Source organism: Colletotrichum chrysophilum (genome assembly GCF_026319265.1).
Source record: "Colletotrichum chrysophilum strain AFK26 chromosome Unknown scaffold_61, whole genome shotgun sequence".
NCBI classification, from domain to species: domain Eukaryota; kingdom Fungi; phylum Ascomycota; class Sordariomycetes; order Glomerellales; family Glomerellaceae; genus Colletotrichum; species Colletotrichum chrysophilum.
The window spans coordinates 165,020-181,475 of NW_026517348.1; the positions used below are offsets into that span (position 1 = coordinate 165,020).

General features: G+C 54.5%; 7 protein-coding genes across 7 annotated transcripts; 5 read left to right on the forward strand and 2 right to left on the reverse strand.

Moving 5' to 3' along the window:
• Positions 1-535: 535 nt before the first annotated feature.
• On the forward strand, positions 536-1,837 carry COL26b_007529 (uncharacterized protein; the record flags this gene model as incomplete). The annotated part of the gene is made up of 3 exons (XM_053180316.1): positions 536-820; positions 987-1,158; positions 1,224-1,837. The coding sequence occupies 3 exons, from the start codon at positions 536-538 to the stop codon at positions 1,835-1,837; spliced, it is 1,071 nt and encodes a 356-aa protein (XP_053035765.1).
• A 1,382-nt stretch (positions 1,838-3,219) lies between these two features.
• Positions 3,220-5,314, forward strand: COL26b_007530 (uncharacterized protein; the record flags this gene model as incomplete). Its single annotated transcript, XM_053180317.1, has 2 exons — positions 3,220-4,240; positions 4,290-5,314. The coding sequence occupies 2 exons, from the start codon at positions 3,220-3,222 to the stop codon at positions 5,312-5,314; spliced, it is 2,046 nt and encodes a 681-aa protein (XP_053035766.1).
• Positions 5,315-5,840: 526 nt separating this feature from the next.
• COL26b_007531 (uncharacterized protein) lies at positions 5,841-6,423 on the forward strand (the record flags this gene model as incomplete). The annotated part of the gene is made up of 2 exons (XM_053180318.1): positions 5,841-6,370; positions 6,411-6,423. 2 exons carry the CDS (start codon positions 5,841-5,843, stop codon positions 6,421-6,423), a joined length of 543 nt encoding a protein of 180 aa, XP_053035767.1.
• A 1,970-nt stretch (positions 6,424-8,393) lies between these two features.
• Positions 8,394-10,087, forward strand: COL26b_007532 (uncharacterized protein; the record flags this gene model as incomplete). Its single annotated transcript, XM_053180319.1, has 4 exons — positions 8,394-8,447; positions 8,505-9,083; positions 9,221-9,274; positions 9,332-10,087. 4 exons carry the CDS (start codon positions 8,394-8,396, stop codon positions 10,085-10,087), a joined length of 1,443 nt encoding a protein of 480 aa, XP_053035768.1.
• A 2,041-nt stretch (positions 10,088-12,128) lies between these two features.
• COL26b_007533 (uncharacterized protein) lies at positions 12,129-12,946 on the reverse strand (the record flags this gene model as incomplete). The annotated part of the gene is made up of 3 exons (XM_053180320.1): positions 12,129-12,287; positions 12,350-12,796; positions 12,914-12,946. The coding sequence occupies 3 exons, from the start codon at positions 12,944-12,946 to the stop codon at positions 12,129-12,131; spliced, it is 639 nt and encodes a 212-aa protein (XP_053035769.1).
• A 1,737-nt stretch (positions 12,947-14,683) lies between these two features.
• COL26b_007534 (uncharacterized protein) lies at positions 14,684-15,152 on the reverse strand (the record flags this gene model as incomplete). The annotated part of the gene is made up of 2 exons (XM_053180321.1): positions 14,684-14,985; positions 15,041-15,152. 2 exons carry the CDS (start codon positions 15,150-15,152, stop codon positions 14,684-14,686), a joined length of 414 nt encoding a protein of 137 aa, XP_053035770.1.
• A 378-nt stretch (positions 15,153-15,530) lies between these two features.
• On the forward strand, positions 15,531-16,043 carry COL26b_007535 (uncharacterized protein; the record flags this gene model as incomplete). Its single annotated transcript, XM_053180322.1, has 1 exon — positions 15,531-16,043. One exon carries the CDS (start codon positions 15,531-15,533, stop codon positions 16,041-16,043), a length of 513 nt encoding a protein of 170 aa, XP_053035771.1.
• Between the last annotated feature and the right edge of the window lie 413 nt (positions 16,044-16,456).

The following is a 16,456-nucleotide window of genomic DNA, read 5'->3' on the forward strand; positions in this document are numbered from 1 at the left end:
GGTGCTGCGGCACAAGAAAAAAAGAAAGAAGACCCCTGGATCTTACGTTACCTCTTGTAAGTCCGTAACAACCAGTCCGGTCACCTCGGCTTCTAGAAGTCTAAAGACCTCCCCCCTCGGACAGAGCCCCACGGTGGATCGCAATCACACATCTGTCCTGGGATGGGGGAGTCTGCAGCCGACGTGCATCCGAAGGCGCAGGGAAAGTTGGGGTTGAAGAACGGAGGTCTCAAGCCCTGATCCTTTCATCTGGGCCGGCCTCTTCGCAAGGTCTGGAAACTGGTCACGCCGCAAGAGTTTCTCGGAATGGCATGATGCCCTTTCGCAAGGCGCCGGGATGAGGAGACGTACGGTTGGGACTAAGCAGGGCCCCTATCTCTTAGTGTAGGTGAGGCAAAGAGGATAATAATGGTTCATGAACTGCCCCGTCTGCACTGCTCTCGAAGGACCCTTTTTTCGTCGTCTCTTTCTCTCTCTTGACCTTCCCTTCGTCCCACGTCGCTGTGCGAGTGCCCCCTTCGGAACTTCGCCGGCCATGGATGACCCGACGCTCCTCATCCATTGGCTCTTCAGCTGCCTGGCCTTGGCGGTCATGTTCGCCAGGCTAGTCTGGAGGAAGATAGCCAGGCAGGAGTACAACCTGGGCGACTATCTCACTATCGCCGCCTGCGTCTGCGCACTGACTCGACTTGGCCTCATTCATGTGGTGTTGACCTGGGGGACGAACAACGTGACGCCGAAATATCGAGACTCGCACAACTTTACAGACGAAGAGATCTACAGACGGGAGATCGGCAGCAAACTGTCTCTCGTCAACCGGGTTTTTTACAACTCTTAGTCAGTTCTCCCCTTTGATAACCCCCTGGTGCACTGCAACAACCCATGTTGCGTTCTCGCTTGTATGCCCTCTTCTGCACGCAATCGAGTCAGGAAGGTTTTTAGAGTTGCGATCGATATACTAACTCGACTCAAGTCTTTGGTTACAGAAGCTTGTCTTGTTGGACGTCTACCGTCGTCTCATTCTCAACTTGCGATATGAGAAGATCACCATTTGGTCCTTTTCCCTCATTTTCTTTGGCACCTACGTCGCCTGCCAGGTGACGACCTTCAGCGAATGCAACCCCTTTCACCTTTACTGGCAGGTTCTGCCTGACCCTGGTATGTGACTAGTCATATTTGAGGATTGTCAATAGAACATTATGACTGACAACTTGCCCTTGCAGGATCATGTTCTAAGGCCCAGCTTCAACTTGTTGTCGTTGGAGTTCTTAACATTGTGACCGACTTCATGCTTCTCGTTCTCCCGATTCCATTGGTCGTCTCCCTCAAGACCCCTTGGCAGCGAAAGATCCAACTCTACGCCCTATTCACCCTCGGAATTTTCATCATTGCCATCACCGTCATCCGCCTGCCGATCAACATCAACAACAAGGACCTTCAGACCAACCGCACGACATGGGCCAGCACCGAGCTGCTCACCGCGGCAATTGTCGTCAACGCCCCGACGATCTACGGCATGTGGAACAAGAGGAGGCAGAAGAAGTCGTCAGGAAAATCAACCAACCCATCAGGTCTTCACTACTACGGCGGCGGCACCCACGCATCGACGGTTCATCGATCGACTGTTCGAGCCCAGGGACCGGAGGAGTCGTTCGCGATGAACTCCACAAGGCGCAAAATGGGTCCCATGGAGGGAATCATGCAAACAAAAGAGGTCATCGTTTCAGAATTTCGGCAAGATGGAGACCACCGTATAAATGGACGATATGAGAATCTCCCGGATGATGTGGAGAATGCATCCAATCATTCGAGCCAACACGGCATTTTGAAGAAGTAATGAGAAATTTCATAGAGTAGAATAATATAACGGCATTACGACCCAAGTTTTCTTCATCTTCTACAGTACTTGATCATTGATTAACATTTGGCGAAGAAAAAGAGAAAAAATCGCGCTTGAATTTTTTTAGGCTCGGGAGACGTCCGAAATCCTACCATGGAGTAGCTGGTTAGCTCCCGATATTAAGGCCCCGATCCTCCCGCAATTCAGCGCACAGACGACACGGGATCGGCATCATCAGACGAACACAACTCCAAGGTGAACCCTTGGCCTTAAGACGGGAGCAATCAAAATGCAACCTTCAATCACCGGTATTCAGGGGCTTTATCCTCATTAGACATTGGCAATATGGCAGTTGTTATTGCTTCGAAATGCAAAGACGATGGTTTCAAACATTTGCAATGTAGGAAGATTGAATAGGGGTCAATGACAGTCGGCAATTCTGATCCCAGAGTCTTGCAGGTGGGTGGCCCCTTGGAGTAATGTGGCTTTACCAGCTGTGGCTATGTTATCACGATCAGGTCTCAAACGGATGATGGAAATCTTTCTTTCACTGTGAAGATTTAATTCAGGCTTTACTGATAGATTTTCTGCACAGACGCTGCCACGTTGGCCAGGCTCAACGCGCTACTGGCTGATATGATGCCGATTTAGCCGGCCTCATTGCAACGATCACAGAAATCCCCAACTGGCGGAGGCCGAGAAAAGCGTTCCATGAGGCTCTGCCACAGCCTGTTTTGGAGAATACGCGGGGAGTTGCATGCGCTGGCGCAGCTCTTCTTTTGGGCACCCAAGATATCCTCTGTGTCTCCCACCAAGTAAGACATCATGACGTGGAAGGGGAGCCATCCAGCACTTATTGGTTGCACAAAGACGACCCTTGAAAGCAGGCAACCAATTGGGCATTCCCTTCTTTTGAGGTCTGACGCAGGCTCTGGCGTCTTTGAGCCGCAGCAATGGTTCGCAACTGCAAAAAAGCGCCTGATGCAAGCCATTCGGGGCGCATCGCCAGGGGTCCTGCATTAGCGAAGCTCAGCTGCAGTCACGACTCTCTTTCAGGCGATGCGGGCCGTTGGACTGCCATAAGGGCAGCAATTCCCAGAACCTCGCCGTTGTGATGAATGAATTTCCCCTCTCTTCTCAAATCTGCTACGGTTGCTTGAGGGCCACGCTCATTTTACCACTGTGTTGGGGTTTACACGGCCGTGAGAGCAGCAGTCTCCCACCGGCAGACCGAACGACGATAAGATCACCGACTGAGTGGGAGAGCTCCACTTCACCACGCCGATCCGATCGCTGGAGCAAGCGGAGATACACGTTCCCAAGCCCACGCCCCGGCCCGTTGCCCCGAAACACCTCTTGGCCGCTTCTACCAGGTTACAATGGCTGGAGAGGATGTCTCGGTGGCCATTGCGGCTCTCGTGATTGCTATCGTCGCCCTCTTTGCGGCGACGCTTCAATTCGCGCAAGCAGTGTTCGCAACAGCACGCGGCCTCCCCAACTGTGATGAGCGAGTGATGGGCAAGTGGTCCAAAAACAGCAAAAGCAAGTTCAGGTGGAGGCAGCTGCGACTTGAGATCGAGTTCGAAGCGCCCATCATTTTTCTGGCCCCTCCGGGAAACGAGAGAAACCCGGGAGAAGGCGCGGCGTGGCATGCGGAGGGCACCATAGACAGTTGCAAGCAGACCCGTGTTGACTACGACAAGCTGTCTCCCAAGAACGACCTTGAAAGCGTCCACACCGTCGATAATGAGCTTGCAACATGGGTGTACTTGCTGAATGCAATTGAGCGAATGGAAAAGGACTCGCGAGGCTGGGAGGCGGAGGAGCGGGACAAGGAATCGGGCCAAAAGTTCATGCCCGTGGGAACGAAACCGCCGCCTGTGACCCTTACAGTCAAGATCATGGCGAAGAAGAGGAGCTTTGACACAAACCCGGCGATCAAAAAGCCATACGCAATCACGACCATTTCTCATTTAGTCGAGCTTGCTTCCGTCCTCGGAATTTACTGGAAGGTTTTCGATCGTGACGACAACAAGTATCGCGCCGAAGGCAACGGCTACATCTTGACTGGCTCTCGCATAGCCGACTTCGGTATCGTCTTTGTCTTTGAAAAGACAGGCAGAACAACTTTCGGCGAACGACGACTGATACCGACATCAGAAGTCAAGGAGCTATGCTTTGGTCGAGTCCCCACTCTTTTCCGAGCGAAGAAGGATGAGGCCGAAGATGTGGAGTGGCAAGACCCGTTGAAGACATCGTCCGGAAAAGACAACGTGAAGGTTGAGATACTGGAGTTGGGCAGCGAGAGTGAAATCGCCGAGACGCTCACGCAGATCGGCTGCAATGTCGAAACGATTCTCTACTACAAAGACAAGAAGAAGCACAGGCACATCTTTCCCGGTAAGCACACCACTTCCCAAGTACAACTCTAGCTAACAGAACCATTTAGTGACCTTCGAGCTTGTTGGAATGACTGCTCGAGTTTTGCACATCAAAGGAAGATGTTTCCGCTTCTTGCCCAACCCGACGATTTTCCCTTGGGATAGGGAGTCAGTATCGCTTGTCCGGCTTCTCAGCGCATTTTCCGAGCTCATTGGTCGAGACCTAGACGGCATTCAAGACACAATCTCGCTGATGACGGAAGACGATGAGCAGCCTGATGATATGATTCAACAAGAAGTCAAGCAGATTCGCTCGATGCTCGAAGAGGCCGAGTCTCTCAAGCAAGACTTCCGCACCGATGCCGCCCTCAGTCACACCCGGATGACGAAGCTACATGAGACAATTGAGTTTCTGGATGAACTCATCGACAAGCGAAACCAGGCTATAGTCTTGGATGTTCTTCGTCGTCACTTGCAGGTCGTTCTCAAGGCCATCAACGGCCCTGGCCAGGAGAAGAACGCCAAAGATGGCAAGGGCGCCAATGGAAGCAAGCCAGCATCGGATGACATCTCATTCGGCGATCTACTAGGCGTACCTCTCGAAATGAGAGAGCAGCGTTTCATGGAGATTTACTTTGATCAAATCCTTTGGCGAGTTATTGGCTCGACAAACGTGAGCTCTACAACAGGGGGAGATCAAGAGGAAGTCACCAGGGAGATCCACAGCATCTCGAAGCTACGTAGAAGGTCACCCGTACGCGCAGAAAACGGGGATAGCGATGCTGATGTCTCGCCTGTGCCATCGCCTCGGATCCAGGTTCACCAACCTACATTTCCCACGGCAAAGCATCAACACGGGCTCCCGTCACCAGGTCTCGTGCACAGAAAGACGTGGTCATCTCGGGGCAAGGTGGTGCAAAGAGATTGGGGAAACACTGTGAAGATGCAGATTGAGATGCAACGGCTCACGGTCTGGTATACTCTGGTTTTCAGAATGATCTGCTGGCTGACACTTCACGATTTTGACAAGAAGGATGTTCAGGTGTCCAAGAGTGAGCTAATTGGTAACCGGCAGCCTGTCTTCATCATGTGAACAAGATATTGAAAAAAGGCCGCGGTTGGCCCACGAGCTTATGAGAGATTACTAGTATGCAGAATGTTTTGGTCGGTTCGTACTGGGTCATGTACAGGCGCTTGGCAGCATGTTTGGAAGAGGCCAGGACCAGTCTCTAATAATTGTGTTCGCTATCGCAAGGAATAGACATCTAGGGTAATGTTGAAAGGAGCTGCAGTTCTCTGATGCGTTCTGCCCACAGTTGTGAAATTCCAGTACTACAAACACAACAACTCAAATACACAGTCAGCACGCAATCCGTCCCAAGCTTGCAACTCAGCCAAGCTTTGGGTATCCCGTCTCGAAAAAGCAAGCTGCTCGGCCCCAAATTTGCCGGGATGAGCTAGTTAGGGCAATCTACCCCACTGCCGCATCGTTGCAGCTCCCCCGCATTGATCTGAATTTCAAGGTCCAGCCCAACTTCGTCGGAGTATCTACTACCCCCTCCAACAACAAGGCCTGCGAAAGCCGTCACTTCTCGCAGCGATCTCGCGCTCTCCCCATCATGGGATCCCGCGAGCAGCCCGCAGCGCTCCTAGAGGACCGCCGCATCTACCTGGGCAACCCGCTCTACGTCGTCCGTCCGGTCGAGATCGAGGACACACTGAAGGACAACGACTTTGGCAACTTTGAGAAGATCGTCATCTCAGTCGATCCCGTGAATGGGAGGAACCCAGGCTACTGCTTCGTCGATTTTGTCGAGCGTGCCGATGCTGAACGGGCGTTGTCTTCCCTGTGCGTCGACATACGCGGTCGCCCAGTCAAGGTCGGGCCCTGTGAGCCGAAGAAGCAACGGCAGAGAGTCTGGGGGAGGGAAGAGGAACCGAATGATAAGCGGTGGGGTAATTGGACAGGCCAGCAGGAGCCTGGTGCTGAAGGGACTGGGGACAGCCCGTACGAGGCGATGGGCCACTTTGATAAAGTCGTTGGCACGGATGGTGACGGCAGGCGGCTGTATATTGGCGGGTTGACGAGGATGATTGACCAACAACAGGCCCAGGAGGAGATGCGGGATATCCTGGCTGGATTCAATCCGTGAGTCCTAACTCGAGGCCCGAGAGGTCATGAATGCCAGGACCTTTTACTAATGCATCATTAATGACAGAAAAGAGATAGGGAAACGAGTCACACCCCACATAGAAACTCGATCCAAGCCCGGAAACCACCACTACTGCTTCGTTGATTTCGAAACGGTCGAGGAGGCAGCGGCGGTAATTAAGGCGCTGAATGGCAAGGAGTATGCAGGAGGGGCTTTGCAAGTAAGCGTCGCCCAACGAATTCCGGTGAGGATCCGGGAGCCGTCGAGGCTGCAGAAAGAAGACTCGTCTTGGAGAGGTAGACCTCCTCCTCAGAGTGACAGGCCAAGAGACGAGCAGTCGGGCACGGGATGGACCCGCAACCCGGCCCCGAGGGAATCGAAAGATGACTGGCCGACCATGTCCGCGCAGTCTTCGACAAATAGCAGCCAGCCTTCCTGGCCCGTGTCCAGAACTGAGAGGAGGTCGGAACCTGACAGGTCGTCGTGGAAGAAGATGGGTTCCGGCACCCCGAACTCATCGAGTAGCAAAACAGACCAGCCACTTAGGTCTTTGGCTTCCAGTAACTGGCGCCAGAAGAGCTAGGCAGTAATGTCTTTGAGTACATGCTTACAACGAATGTTGGAATCATCTCAGTCTTGGTTGCTTTTGAAGTAGGGGTGTAAGTCGTGGTGTTTGCGGTCTGGCAGGGAAGCGAGCGACTGGTCAATGGGATGAGACTACTTTTGAAATACGAAGAACTCAATCATCCAGCCCAACCTTTTCATACATACTATACGGAATCGTGAGGCAATGCTCATTGGCCAAGCTTCAGGTGAAGTGTACCAAGAAGCGAAACCCAAGGCTTCACATGGAGTTGATGGAAGGAAATAGGGAGGCTGTGCAGCGTCTCGAAGCGGGTGAGACTACGTGGCCGGTATCCCATATCCTCGGCCAACTCCAGAGTTTTGCAACTAGAAATTCTGAGTATCATTAATCAGGCTATACCATAGTGCGCTCTTCATCACTCACCTCGGAAGACCAGAGACATTGTCTTTTCGCACAGACGCTCCCCAAGCAGTGGATTTCTATCCTATCCAATGTCTAGACTCCAAATTCAGCCGCTCTCCAGATTCTCGGTCCGCAAAAGTCTCGTATATAGCCCAATTAACCATATAATTTCGGGATTTCCGTACTGTAAAACCTAGCTTAGAACATAAGCTTAGAACATAAGCTTCGAGCAAGCAGAGGCTAGAGTTGCCTTCTCTCCCAATGTCTCACCGCTCGTCTCATCAGATGGGGGGCAGGCTATGCCCATGATGTACTACCACGCTCACCCTTGTATGTAGAGAAAGGAGCTATCCTCCGCGAACATGCTCAGCAAAAGCTTATTTGGACTTCACAGGCATATGGGAACAGCTTCCAAGGTCCCGCCGTTAGAGCAGCAAGACTGCCCACACTAGGGGAGCTCTTCCATGTTGTCTCTGGTTTTAGAGTTTCGGCGCTATGGCGGTGATGAGACACGACTCGTCGTTGTCGCAGGAGAAGCTCTGAAAGGCCTGTGAATGCGACAATGACTCGCTACAAGCACCTTAAGCATTCATTCCCCTGCCCCCCTAACCATAGGTACGCCGTTTTCGACGCGCCCGTTACCTCATCATCGCTGGCGTAGTAGCGTCTCTAGCGGGAAGGTTTAATCCCCCCCGCGCTACGCCTAGGACGACGTAGTGAGCCCAGCCCACCAGCTGCACAAGCTCCCTTCTTACGAATCGAAAACGTTCGTTCATTAACCGTCTTGCCCGACGACAGTTCAGGAAGTGAAGCCCGACCTCCATTCCAGGACGGCGACTACTTTCCTCATCGAGACTGCCTCACCCCGAAGACCCTCACCCCGCTTGGTTTCCTTATGTCCTCCGCGCTCACTCCAGGTCCCCGAAGCTATCGCGCGCCGACCTAGCTTAGCTGACGTGGGGCTGGCGGTCGGGCACTGAAGGGACTGGACGTACGTATCGGGGTGTGCCTCCGGAGCACTGCGCGGCATCATGGGGTGCCGGCCGTCGGCGAGCTGCTTCGCCTGCAAGGCGAGGAAGGTCAAGGTTTGGATACATCATCCTCCTTCTGTCCCAATTTGGATTGAACTAACTCGATCCCAGTGCGACCTGCAAAAGCCCTTCTGCAACCGCTGCATATCCCTAGGCCGGCAGTGTCCGGGCTACGCGGACCCGTGGACGGTCGTCCACCGCCAGCAGAATGCCTCCGCGGCGCACCAGGTCCAAGTCCGCGTCGCCAAACGGCTCAAGGAGCGCGGTGACGCCCCGACGTTCCTCGCCCGGGCGGAGGGCAGCTCGCCCGAGAGCCAGCGCAGCGACTCGTCCGAGGAGGAGGAGCTGATCCGCCGGATCACGGTGATGCCGCGCGCGGTGCAGTACGACTCGGAGATCTACTCGATGCGGCACTTCCGGTCAAACTACACGTCCGGCAACGAGGTCGGCTTCTTCGATCTGCTGTTCGATCTGAAGCCGCCGGTGAACTCGCCGGGCGTGTTCGAGGAGGCGGTGAAGGCGACGGCGCTGGCGAGCTCGTCGCTGCAGCTGTGCCAGGCGGGCATGATGGCGCAGGCGAAGCAGCATTATGGGAGGGCGATGATGAAGCTTAGTGCGGCGCTGAGGGATCCGGAGAAGGCGAAGGAGGATTCTGTTGTGGTTGCGTTTCTCACTTTAGGCCTTTTTGAGGTGAGATGCAAAGTGTGAGAGTGAGAGTGAGAGAGGTTGCTGATGAGATGCAGGCGATTATACCGGATAAGACTCCGTCAAAGATAGCTTCACACTGCCGCGGGTCGTTGGCGCTGCTCAGGTATAGAGCCGAGCAGGGTATTGCTACGTGGCTGGACAAGGCCTCGTTGGCGTTCATCGCTCAGTTGGGGGTGAGCAGTCTACACCAGACTTCTTCCTGGCCACGCCGCTGAACACCCCAATTCTAGATTCTCGAGATATTCATCGGTCAAGATGGCCGGTCGCCAATACTGACTGGCTTAACCCAAGCTACGTGGGCGCAGGGACAAGGCGGCGTCGTCGAGGCTCTCATCGCCCGCGCCATCGACTACAAGTTCACCGTCCTAAAAACCACATCCTCCCCCTCCATCCACGACGCCTCCGTCGACAGGGTCACGGCCGTCTTCAAAGAAGGCATCGAAATCATCCGCGACCTCGAAGCCGCGGCAAACTACCGCGTCGCCACCCCGTCCCCGCGCCAGTCCCCCCCGGCGGCAGGCCTCCCCGACCCCGGCGTGAACACCTTCAACGGGCTCCTGCGGCGCGACTCGCCGGCCTCCAACGCGATCGCCAAGGGGCTGTACCTCACGGTGCGCCTGCACATGGTCGAGCAGATCCTCTCGCTGCTGATCGCGCTCGGCGAGCCGACGCGCGAGCAGCTGCGCGCGCTGGTGGATCTGCCGCACGGGCTGACGGCGATGGAGCAGGTGTGCGAGCAGATCCGGGTGATTTTCGGGTTCGACGGGCGCGAGAGCGTGTGCAAGGAGCAGGGCATGGGGTTCCAGGCGTGGTGCATGTTCTGGCCGATGATTGCGGTGCTGAAGTCGGCGCTGGCGGATAAGGATACGAAGTTGTGGGTGCTGGACAAGTGTTTGACGGTGAGCCAGGCGAGCGGGTTCGGGATGGCGATGTATCAGATGGGGTGGTTCCAGGGCGGTCCGTCGGAGATGGCCATTATTGAGTAAGAGCCCTCTCTGTGTTGGGGATTGGGGGGTGTTGTGTTTGGGTTCGGGAGTTGACTGGTGCATAGAAAATACCCTGTGTCAGCCTCTTTGGCGTTCAGATTTTGAGGGAAAACAGGACTTGTGGCGCTTTTATGCGCTTGATACGTTGATATAATGATATTGAGATTCTTGGTCTCGTTTGGGCAGCCAGATACTGAAGCCATCTGCGACATCAAGGTGATCGGTTCGATTGACGGGTGAACAGAAATATTGTCGGCGGCGTGATTGATCGCCTGGTTCGCATCTACCCAGATAGCCACACTGCCAAATAATGTAAAGGCATGATATCCATCTACTCTGCACCGGACGATTCTACGTTCCTACTTCAAATCTCGATCCAGCCCGCTCTCTCAACACAACCTGAGAAACTACGTTCTTACACCATTCTCACCAAACGGACTCACTTCCTCGGCACACGACCCGCCGTCGTCGCAACCCAGCACCCGCCGCTCGGTCCGAACTCCGGAGAGTTCAGGCATGGGCCGCGGCACGCACCAAGCCCAAGCTATCTCGTGCCATCCCACAAGAGCCGCCGTGCGTTCGACCAATCGTTCGGGAGTTTCTTCGGCAGCTCACTTTCCAGACTTGGAGTCTACCTTGGGAACGGCGTCGGTGGCCGCCGCGAGGGTCACGCCCAGCAAGGTGGACAGCGGGAGCGGGATGACCGGGGTAGTCAGCATGGCGATGGATAGGGTCTGGTTTATCTTGAGATTGACGCTGCCTGATATATGTATGCCGTTCTTTTGTGGTATTGGCGGCGGTGGGAGCGGTTGTAGACGCGATTTTGGGAAAGAGCGGGATGGTCGGGGGTGTTGGCCGGATGTCGCCCGGGATGTTCGGGAAGAAGTGGGGCCTTCCCGGGAAGGATTCTTTCGGCGCGGGGGAGGCATGTCGGGGATGTCAGAGTGAAGACGGGCAAGTATGGTGGATTTCTCTTCACGGCGAAAAGGTCTTCGCCTTGAATGTTTGCGTTATCTGCGATTTATACCCGTACTTTGGCAGCCTGGTTTGGACGTCGTCGTCTGATGGATGGTTCCTTTTGAAACAGCAAGGCTGGCTTCGTGGGTTGTTTCAAGCCCCTGGATATGGGCTGACATGCGCGATCCTCGACATACGCGCATTGACGCGGTTGGAGGGCGTTGAAGCAGAAGACAGGTTGTGCTTGCAAGGGAGATAGCCGTCGCCGCTTACATACATTGCTGCGACTGTCGTTGGATAACAGCAGGCTCCACGGTTGTGGGTGCACACGCCCGCTGAGCTCCTCAGTCCGGCCATCACGATGAGCGATTAATGCGAACTTCAAGGATGCACTCTCGAGGTGATAGTTAGCTAGCTGCTCTCGTACTACGAACGCGGCGCGTAGACAAGAACGGCGCCCCACGAGATCAGTGCTGCTGAAGAAGAGCTGGCCAAACTCGACAAGTCTGGTCACCACGCCTCGGCCAGCGTCGGCTACCTCGGGCGTGAGCAATGAGTAGACAGCTTTCAGTCAATCAGAGCTGACAGAACCGCTGGCAGCACTGGAGCATGCAGCATGCGAGGTGCTAGAAACCACGCATCAGCTTCGATCTTTCCATATCCGAATCTCGACCGGCATGTCGGCCGGCTGTCGTCGCCTGCCTTACCATGCAGTCCTGTCGTTGAGGTCTGGAAGAAACCGAATGGGCTGCCACCAAGTCGAGGAATCATCATTGCCGCCTTCGCCATGTTCATCCTGGCTCCCGTACTCGACTCGACCAAAGAAACAAACCCACCCGACAACAGGCGTTAGACCAGACTCACAGACGATCCGGCATGTAAAACTTTGAAATGTCATTTGGTATGTATGCTCAGGCAACTCGACGGTATGCCCCATGGTATCCTTTTTACGGGCCGTAGCCCCTCGCCCGCCCTCGGTCTAGTCTTCCGCTTCACCCCGGCCTCCCAGCGCCGCCCTCGTAATCACGTTCTCGTGTCGCTCGTTTATATGTGTATATATGCCACCCCCTCGTCGCGCTCTCGTCTATTTGGCCTGGCCGGCGCCGAGGCGGTCGTGCTCGTCAATGTCGATGGCCTCCCAGGGGTAGTTGATCCAGATGTCCTTGACGGTGCGGGCGACGAAGTACTGGCCGGAGGCCATCATGTCCTCGGGCAGGACGCCCTTCTTCTTCTTGTCCTTGTTCTACGGCAAGTCAGTATCACGGCAAAGACAGGGAAACAAAGAGACAAAAAAGGAAAACGTACGTGCAGGACAAAGATGCCAAACTGGGTCTTCTCGCCCTTGCCGCCCATGCGCTGCCTCGCGGCCTCGACGTCCTTCTCGAGCTCCTTGACGGCGTACTCGAGGGTGGTGCGGGTGTCGTCGACCTCATCCACAATCAAGATGCGCTTGCCGATGAGGTTCTCCATCTCGCCGAGGGCGCTGAGGTCGAGCCACTGGGTGCGGGTGACTTTGGTGCCGGGGACCTCGGGGGCGCCGTCGGGGGTGGCGACGCCGCCGAGGGTCTCGGGGAGGGTCTCGTAGAGGGAGAGGCCGATGGCCTGGATGGGGATGTTGGGGCTGCCGGGCTGCTTGAGGAAGGAGCGCAGGATGCGGGCGGGGATGAAGCCGCCGCCGCCGATGGCGATCATCAGCTGCGGCTGGAACTTTTCGAGGATCTCGGTCGCGGACTCCTGGCAGAGCTTGTGGACCTGGTTTGGGAGGTGTTAGGAGATGTGTGTGACTGAGGGTGTCGTCGGATGGGGAGCACGCTGTGTTCTCGTGTAGACAGAAAGACACGGAGAGAGACAGGCAGGGGTGGAACGTACATCGTTATACGTGACGTAGAGCTTCTCGACCATGTTGGCGGTTTGTTTGGAGGGGTTTGGATTCGGTGGTTTTTTGTCTGTCCGGGTGGCTGCGGGGTAGAGCTGGAATGCTGCAGATTTGGAGACGGGCTTGTCTTTCTTTTCTTCTTCGTGTTCGCTGGTGGGAGAGGTAGGGCGAGACGCGAGGGATGACGGTGTGGGATATACCGAGGGAAGGAAGACGTGGGGGAAAATAAAGAACAAAAGAAAGGAGAAGCTTAAGTAGACTCGATGGAGGGGGGGAGGGGTCCCAAAGGTGCCGCTATTCACGATCGAGCATGGGAAAAAAAAAAAAAAAAAAAGGACTGGCAGCCTGGGGCGAGCGAAAGAGAGAGAGAGAGAGTCACTGGCCGAGTGACCGACGTGACCCCTCCATCGGACCCCGCCATCCAGCTTTTTTTTTTTTTTTTTTCCTTCTTCCTGCCAAAATCATAGGCGGCTGCCATCACTGGCTCAGGCACCCGCAGCACCTGCAGCCTGCAGGACCGCCTCAAAAATGCGCTGTGGCCCTGTAGCAGCCCAGCGGAAGGGGAGAAATTTTGCTGGCGAGCCCCGCGATGAAAGCGCTGGGCGGGCCCCACTTGGGCATGGATCTCAGCGCTGCGCCCCGCATGCCCGTCATCTTACAGTGGCTGCCACCCGCTGCTGCTGTCGGAGCTCGCCGCCTACCCGGGTCATTTTAGGCCAATCATACACCTTGAAACCAATATTGGCCAATGGGAGAGCTCAAAAGTGCCCAGACCCGGTGCTCTGGCCAATCCCACCTCCCCCTTCCCATCCCTGGCCGCGGCGTTAGTGCGTCACTGAATTTTCCATCTTCCCTGTCGATGAGGATTTCACGATAATTTTCAGGCCATGCGGTTTCTGAGCTCGTCATTGCTGTCCCTGGAAGTTTCTGAATCATGACTCTGGGTTCGGAAAATATTCTGTGCTTTTCTTCACTGACCTGCATTTCCTGGACAACCGTTCATGCATGGTAACCCGAGTATGCAAGCATCCGTCATGCAGCTGCCCGAACCGGGTGTTTGACGGCAGTCATGAGGAAGGTCCTATTCATCAGACAAATTAAGGCTCGTTTTCTCCGGAGTCCCACTTGAATTGAAAAAAGAAACTCAGGAAATAAGGCATTCCTTAGTTAGAAGAGCTTCGGTGCTGTCAACACCGAATTAAAGAATTTTCAACTAGAATTGACAACCCCTTTGCTAGCTGGGCACCTTAACAACAACGAATCTCTCAAATTTATGAGAACATTCGTGATAGCTTGGTATGGAACAAGCATGTTTACAACAGTTTTCTTCGTAAACTATCAGAAGAAAATTTGTATTTTGAACGGAGAGCCATCAATATCACTCCAAGTTGAACCTAGTTGCGAACTTCTAATGCTAGAACGAGTACTAGACTGTTGGCCTGAGTAAGTGTGTTACCGTGGGTACCGTTTTTATTGTCCATATGTACCATACATTAGACAACATGGATTCTTGCTCGTAAGACTACTCACGGATGCCGCCCTCTAAGTGTTCACACAGCTACACGGATGATTAATATTGAAGCAGGAAATGCACAGTTTATAAAGTCAGCAACTGGTCAAAATATCGTAGCTTTATATTGCGCTCGTAAATGTGACTTGTCCTGAAAGACACTCATATAATGATTTGGTAGCTGTAGGTTCAGGCAACAGAACAAGAAAAGAACACAGTTGCAAGCTGGCAAGCATCCCTCAAACCCAGCACATTACCTCTTCACAGGATCATGCGCCACAACCTCAATCTCAACCAGCATCCTCTCATCCCCCAGCTTCTTCACCCCGACAGCCGTCCACAGCGCCTTGTGATTTGGCATCCACCTGCCAAAGTTCCTCACCATAGCCTCCTGGGCCTCATCCGAGAGGTCGATGTGGTAAGACCTGACCACGGCCACCTGCTCCCACCCCTTCCCGCCCGCATCTTTGAGCACAAAGTCAACGTTGTCGAAGGCCTGGTCTATCTGAGTTGTGACATCCGGGCTTAGTTCTGTTGTCTGTCTGTCCCAGCCACCTAAGTTTGGGGTGAGCGTGTGGCCATGGTAATGCGCTGGGAAGGTATTTCTGACCTTGGCCTGATATCCAGATTTGGTTGTCCATCCGCACAGCTTGATTATAAGCGTGGGACTCGAGGGCCTTGGAGCCGAAGCCCTCGTAAGTGAAAAAGGTGAGATGCGACATGTTTGCGCGAATTACATTTGCCGAGAACCTATGAGTATGGATAAACGAGGGCTTGAGAAGTATGAGAATTTTTGAAAGTGTAAAAAGTTAGGCTTCAAGACTGTACCAGCCGCCCCGTCGTTGGCTTTCGGGTAGAGCAGACTTCAAGACATGGGATGGACTAAATAAACTCCGCAAAGCTTAGAAATCTAGATACCAACCCAGACAGGAATATATTTTCCGCTAACGCTTCCAATCGACGTCATAAACCTTGCAAGGTTTGCAATTATGCGAACTTCCTCGTTGGTCCCGAAAAGATACACAAAATAGCTTTGGCGACTCGGAACTACTCTAGCCAACTTATCGTCATATCTACATCGAAAGCTACCAAACATCATCATGTCTCACTACATCACAACCCACGACGCCTCCAGCAAAGCCGTCTTCTCACCCCTCCCACCAGCCCGCCCCTCGCCAACCCTCCCACTGGGCTCCATCCAAGTCCTCTCGTCAACACACAGCTTCCCAGTCAACCTCTCCACCGAATCAGACATCACGCAATATCAAACCGACCAAGCCCAGCCCTCATTCCCCGGGACGCGCATCATCTGCCCGGACAACGGCACCGCCACCCTGATCACCACCCTGAACCCCGGCGCCGAGAGTCCGATGCACCGGACCATGACGCTGGACGTCGTCGTCATCCTGGAGGGCGCCGTCGAGCTGCGCCTCGACTCGGGGGAGACACGGGTGCTCCGCGCCGGGGACTCGGTGGTGCAGCGGGCGACGAAGCACAAGTGGGTGAACGTGACGCCGGACGGCGGGGTGGCAAGGTGGGTTGTGTTTGTGCAGGCGGCGGCTGAGACTGTTGAGGTCGGGGGGAGGCGGCTTGGGAGTGAGTGGGAGTCGTGAGAGCTTGGGGGGATTAGTGACGGGGAAGTAGCTAATACATGTCACGAGCAAAATGAATGTTGTTGGTTGATTTCATAATTACTCGGTCTGAGTCGTTGGTGCTCTTGTTGTATCGCGGTCTGTGGGATTGTCGTCAGTGTATCCGTACTTTACGTTACATCCTCGGTGCTTGGCGGACAGGTTTCGTTCAGAACTGCCGAAGGAACACTTCAATGCCACAGCCTCTCCTACTAATGACCCTCACCAAATGCCTAAAAGTCGCATCCCTTCACCGTGGTTGAGCAGAGGCAACAATGCGGCCAGTCGGCACCGACCGGCATCCCGGGATGAAAAGTGGATCCTCGGGAAAGTAGGCATCGGTCGGGATGGCGGACTGGACTGGCCGTCCGGGGCCCGTCTCGTCTGCCGCCGCT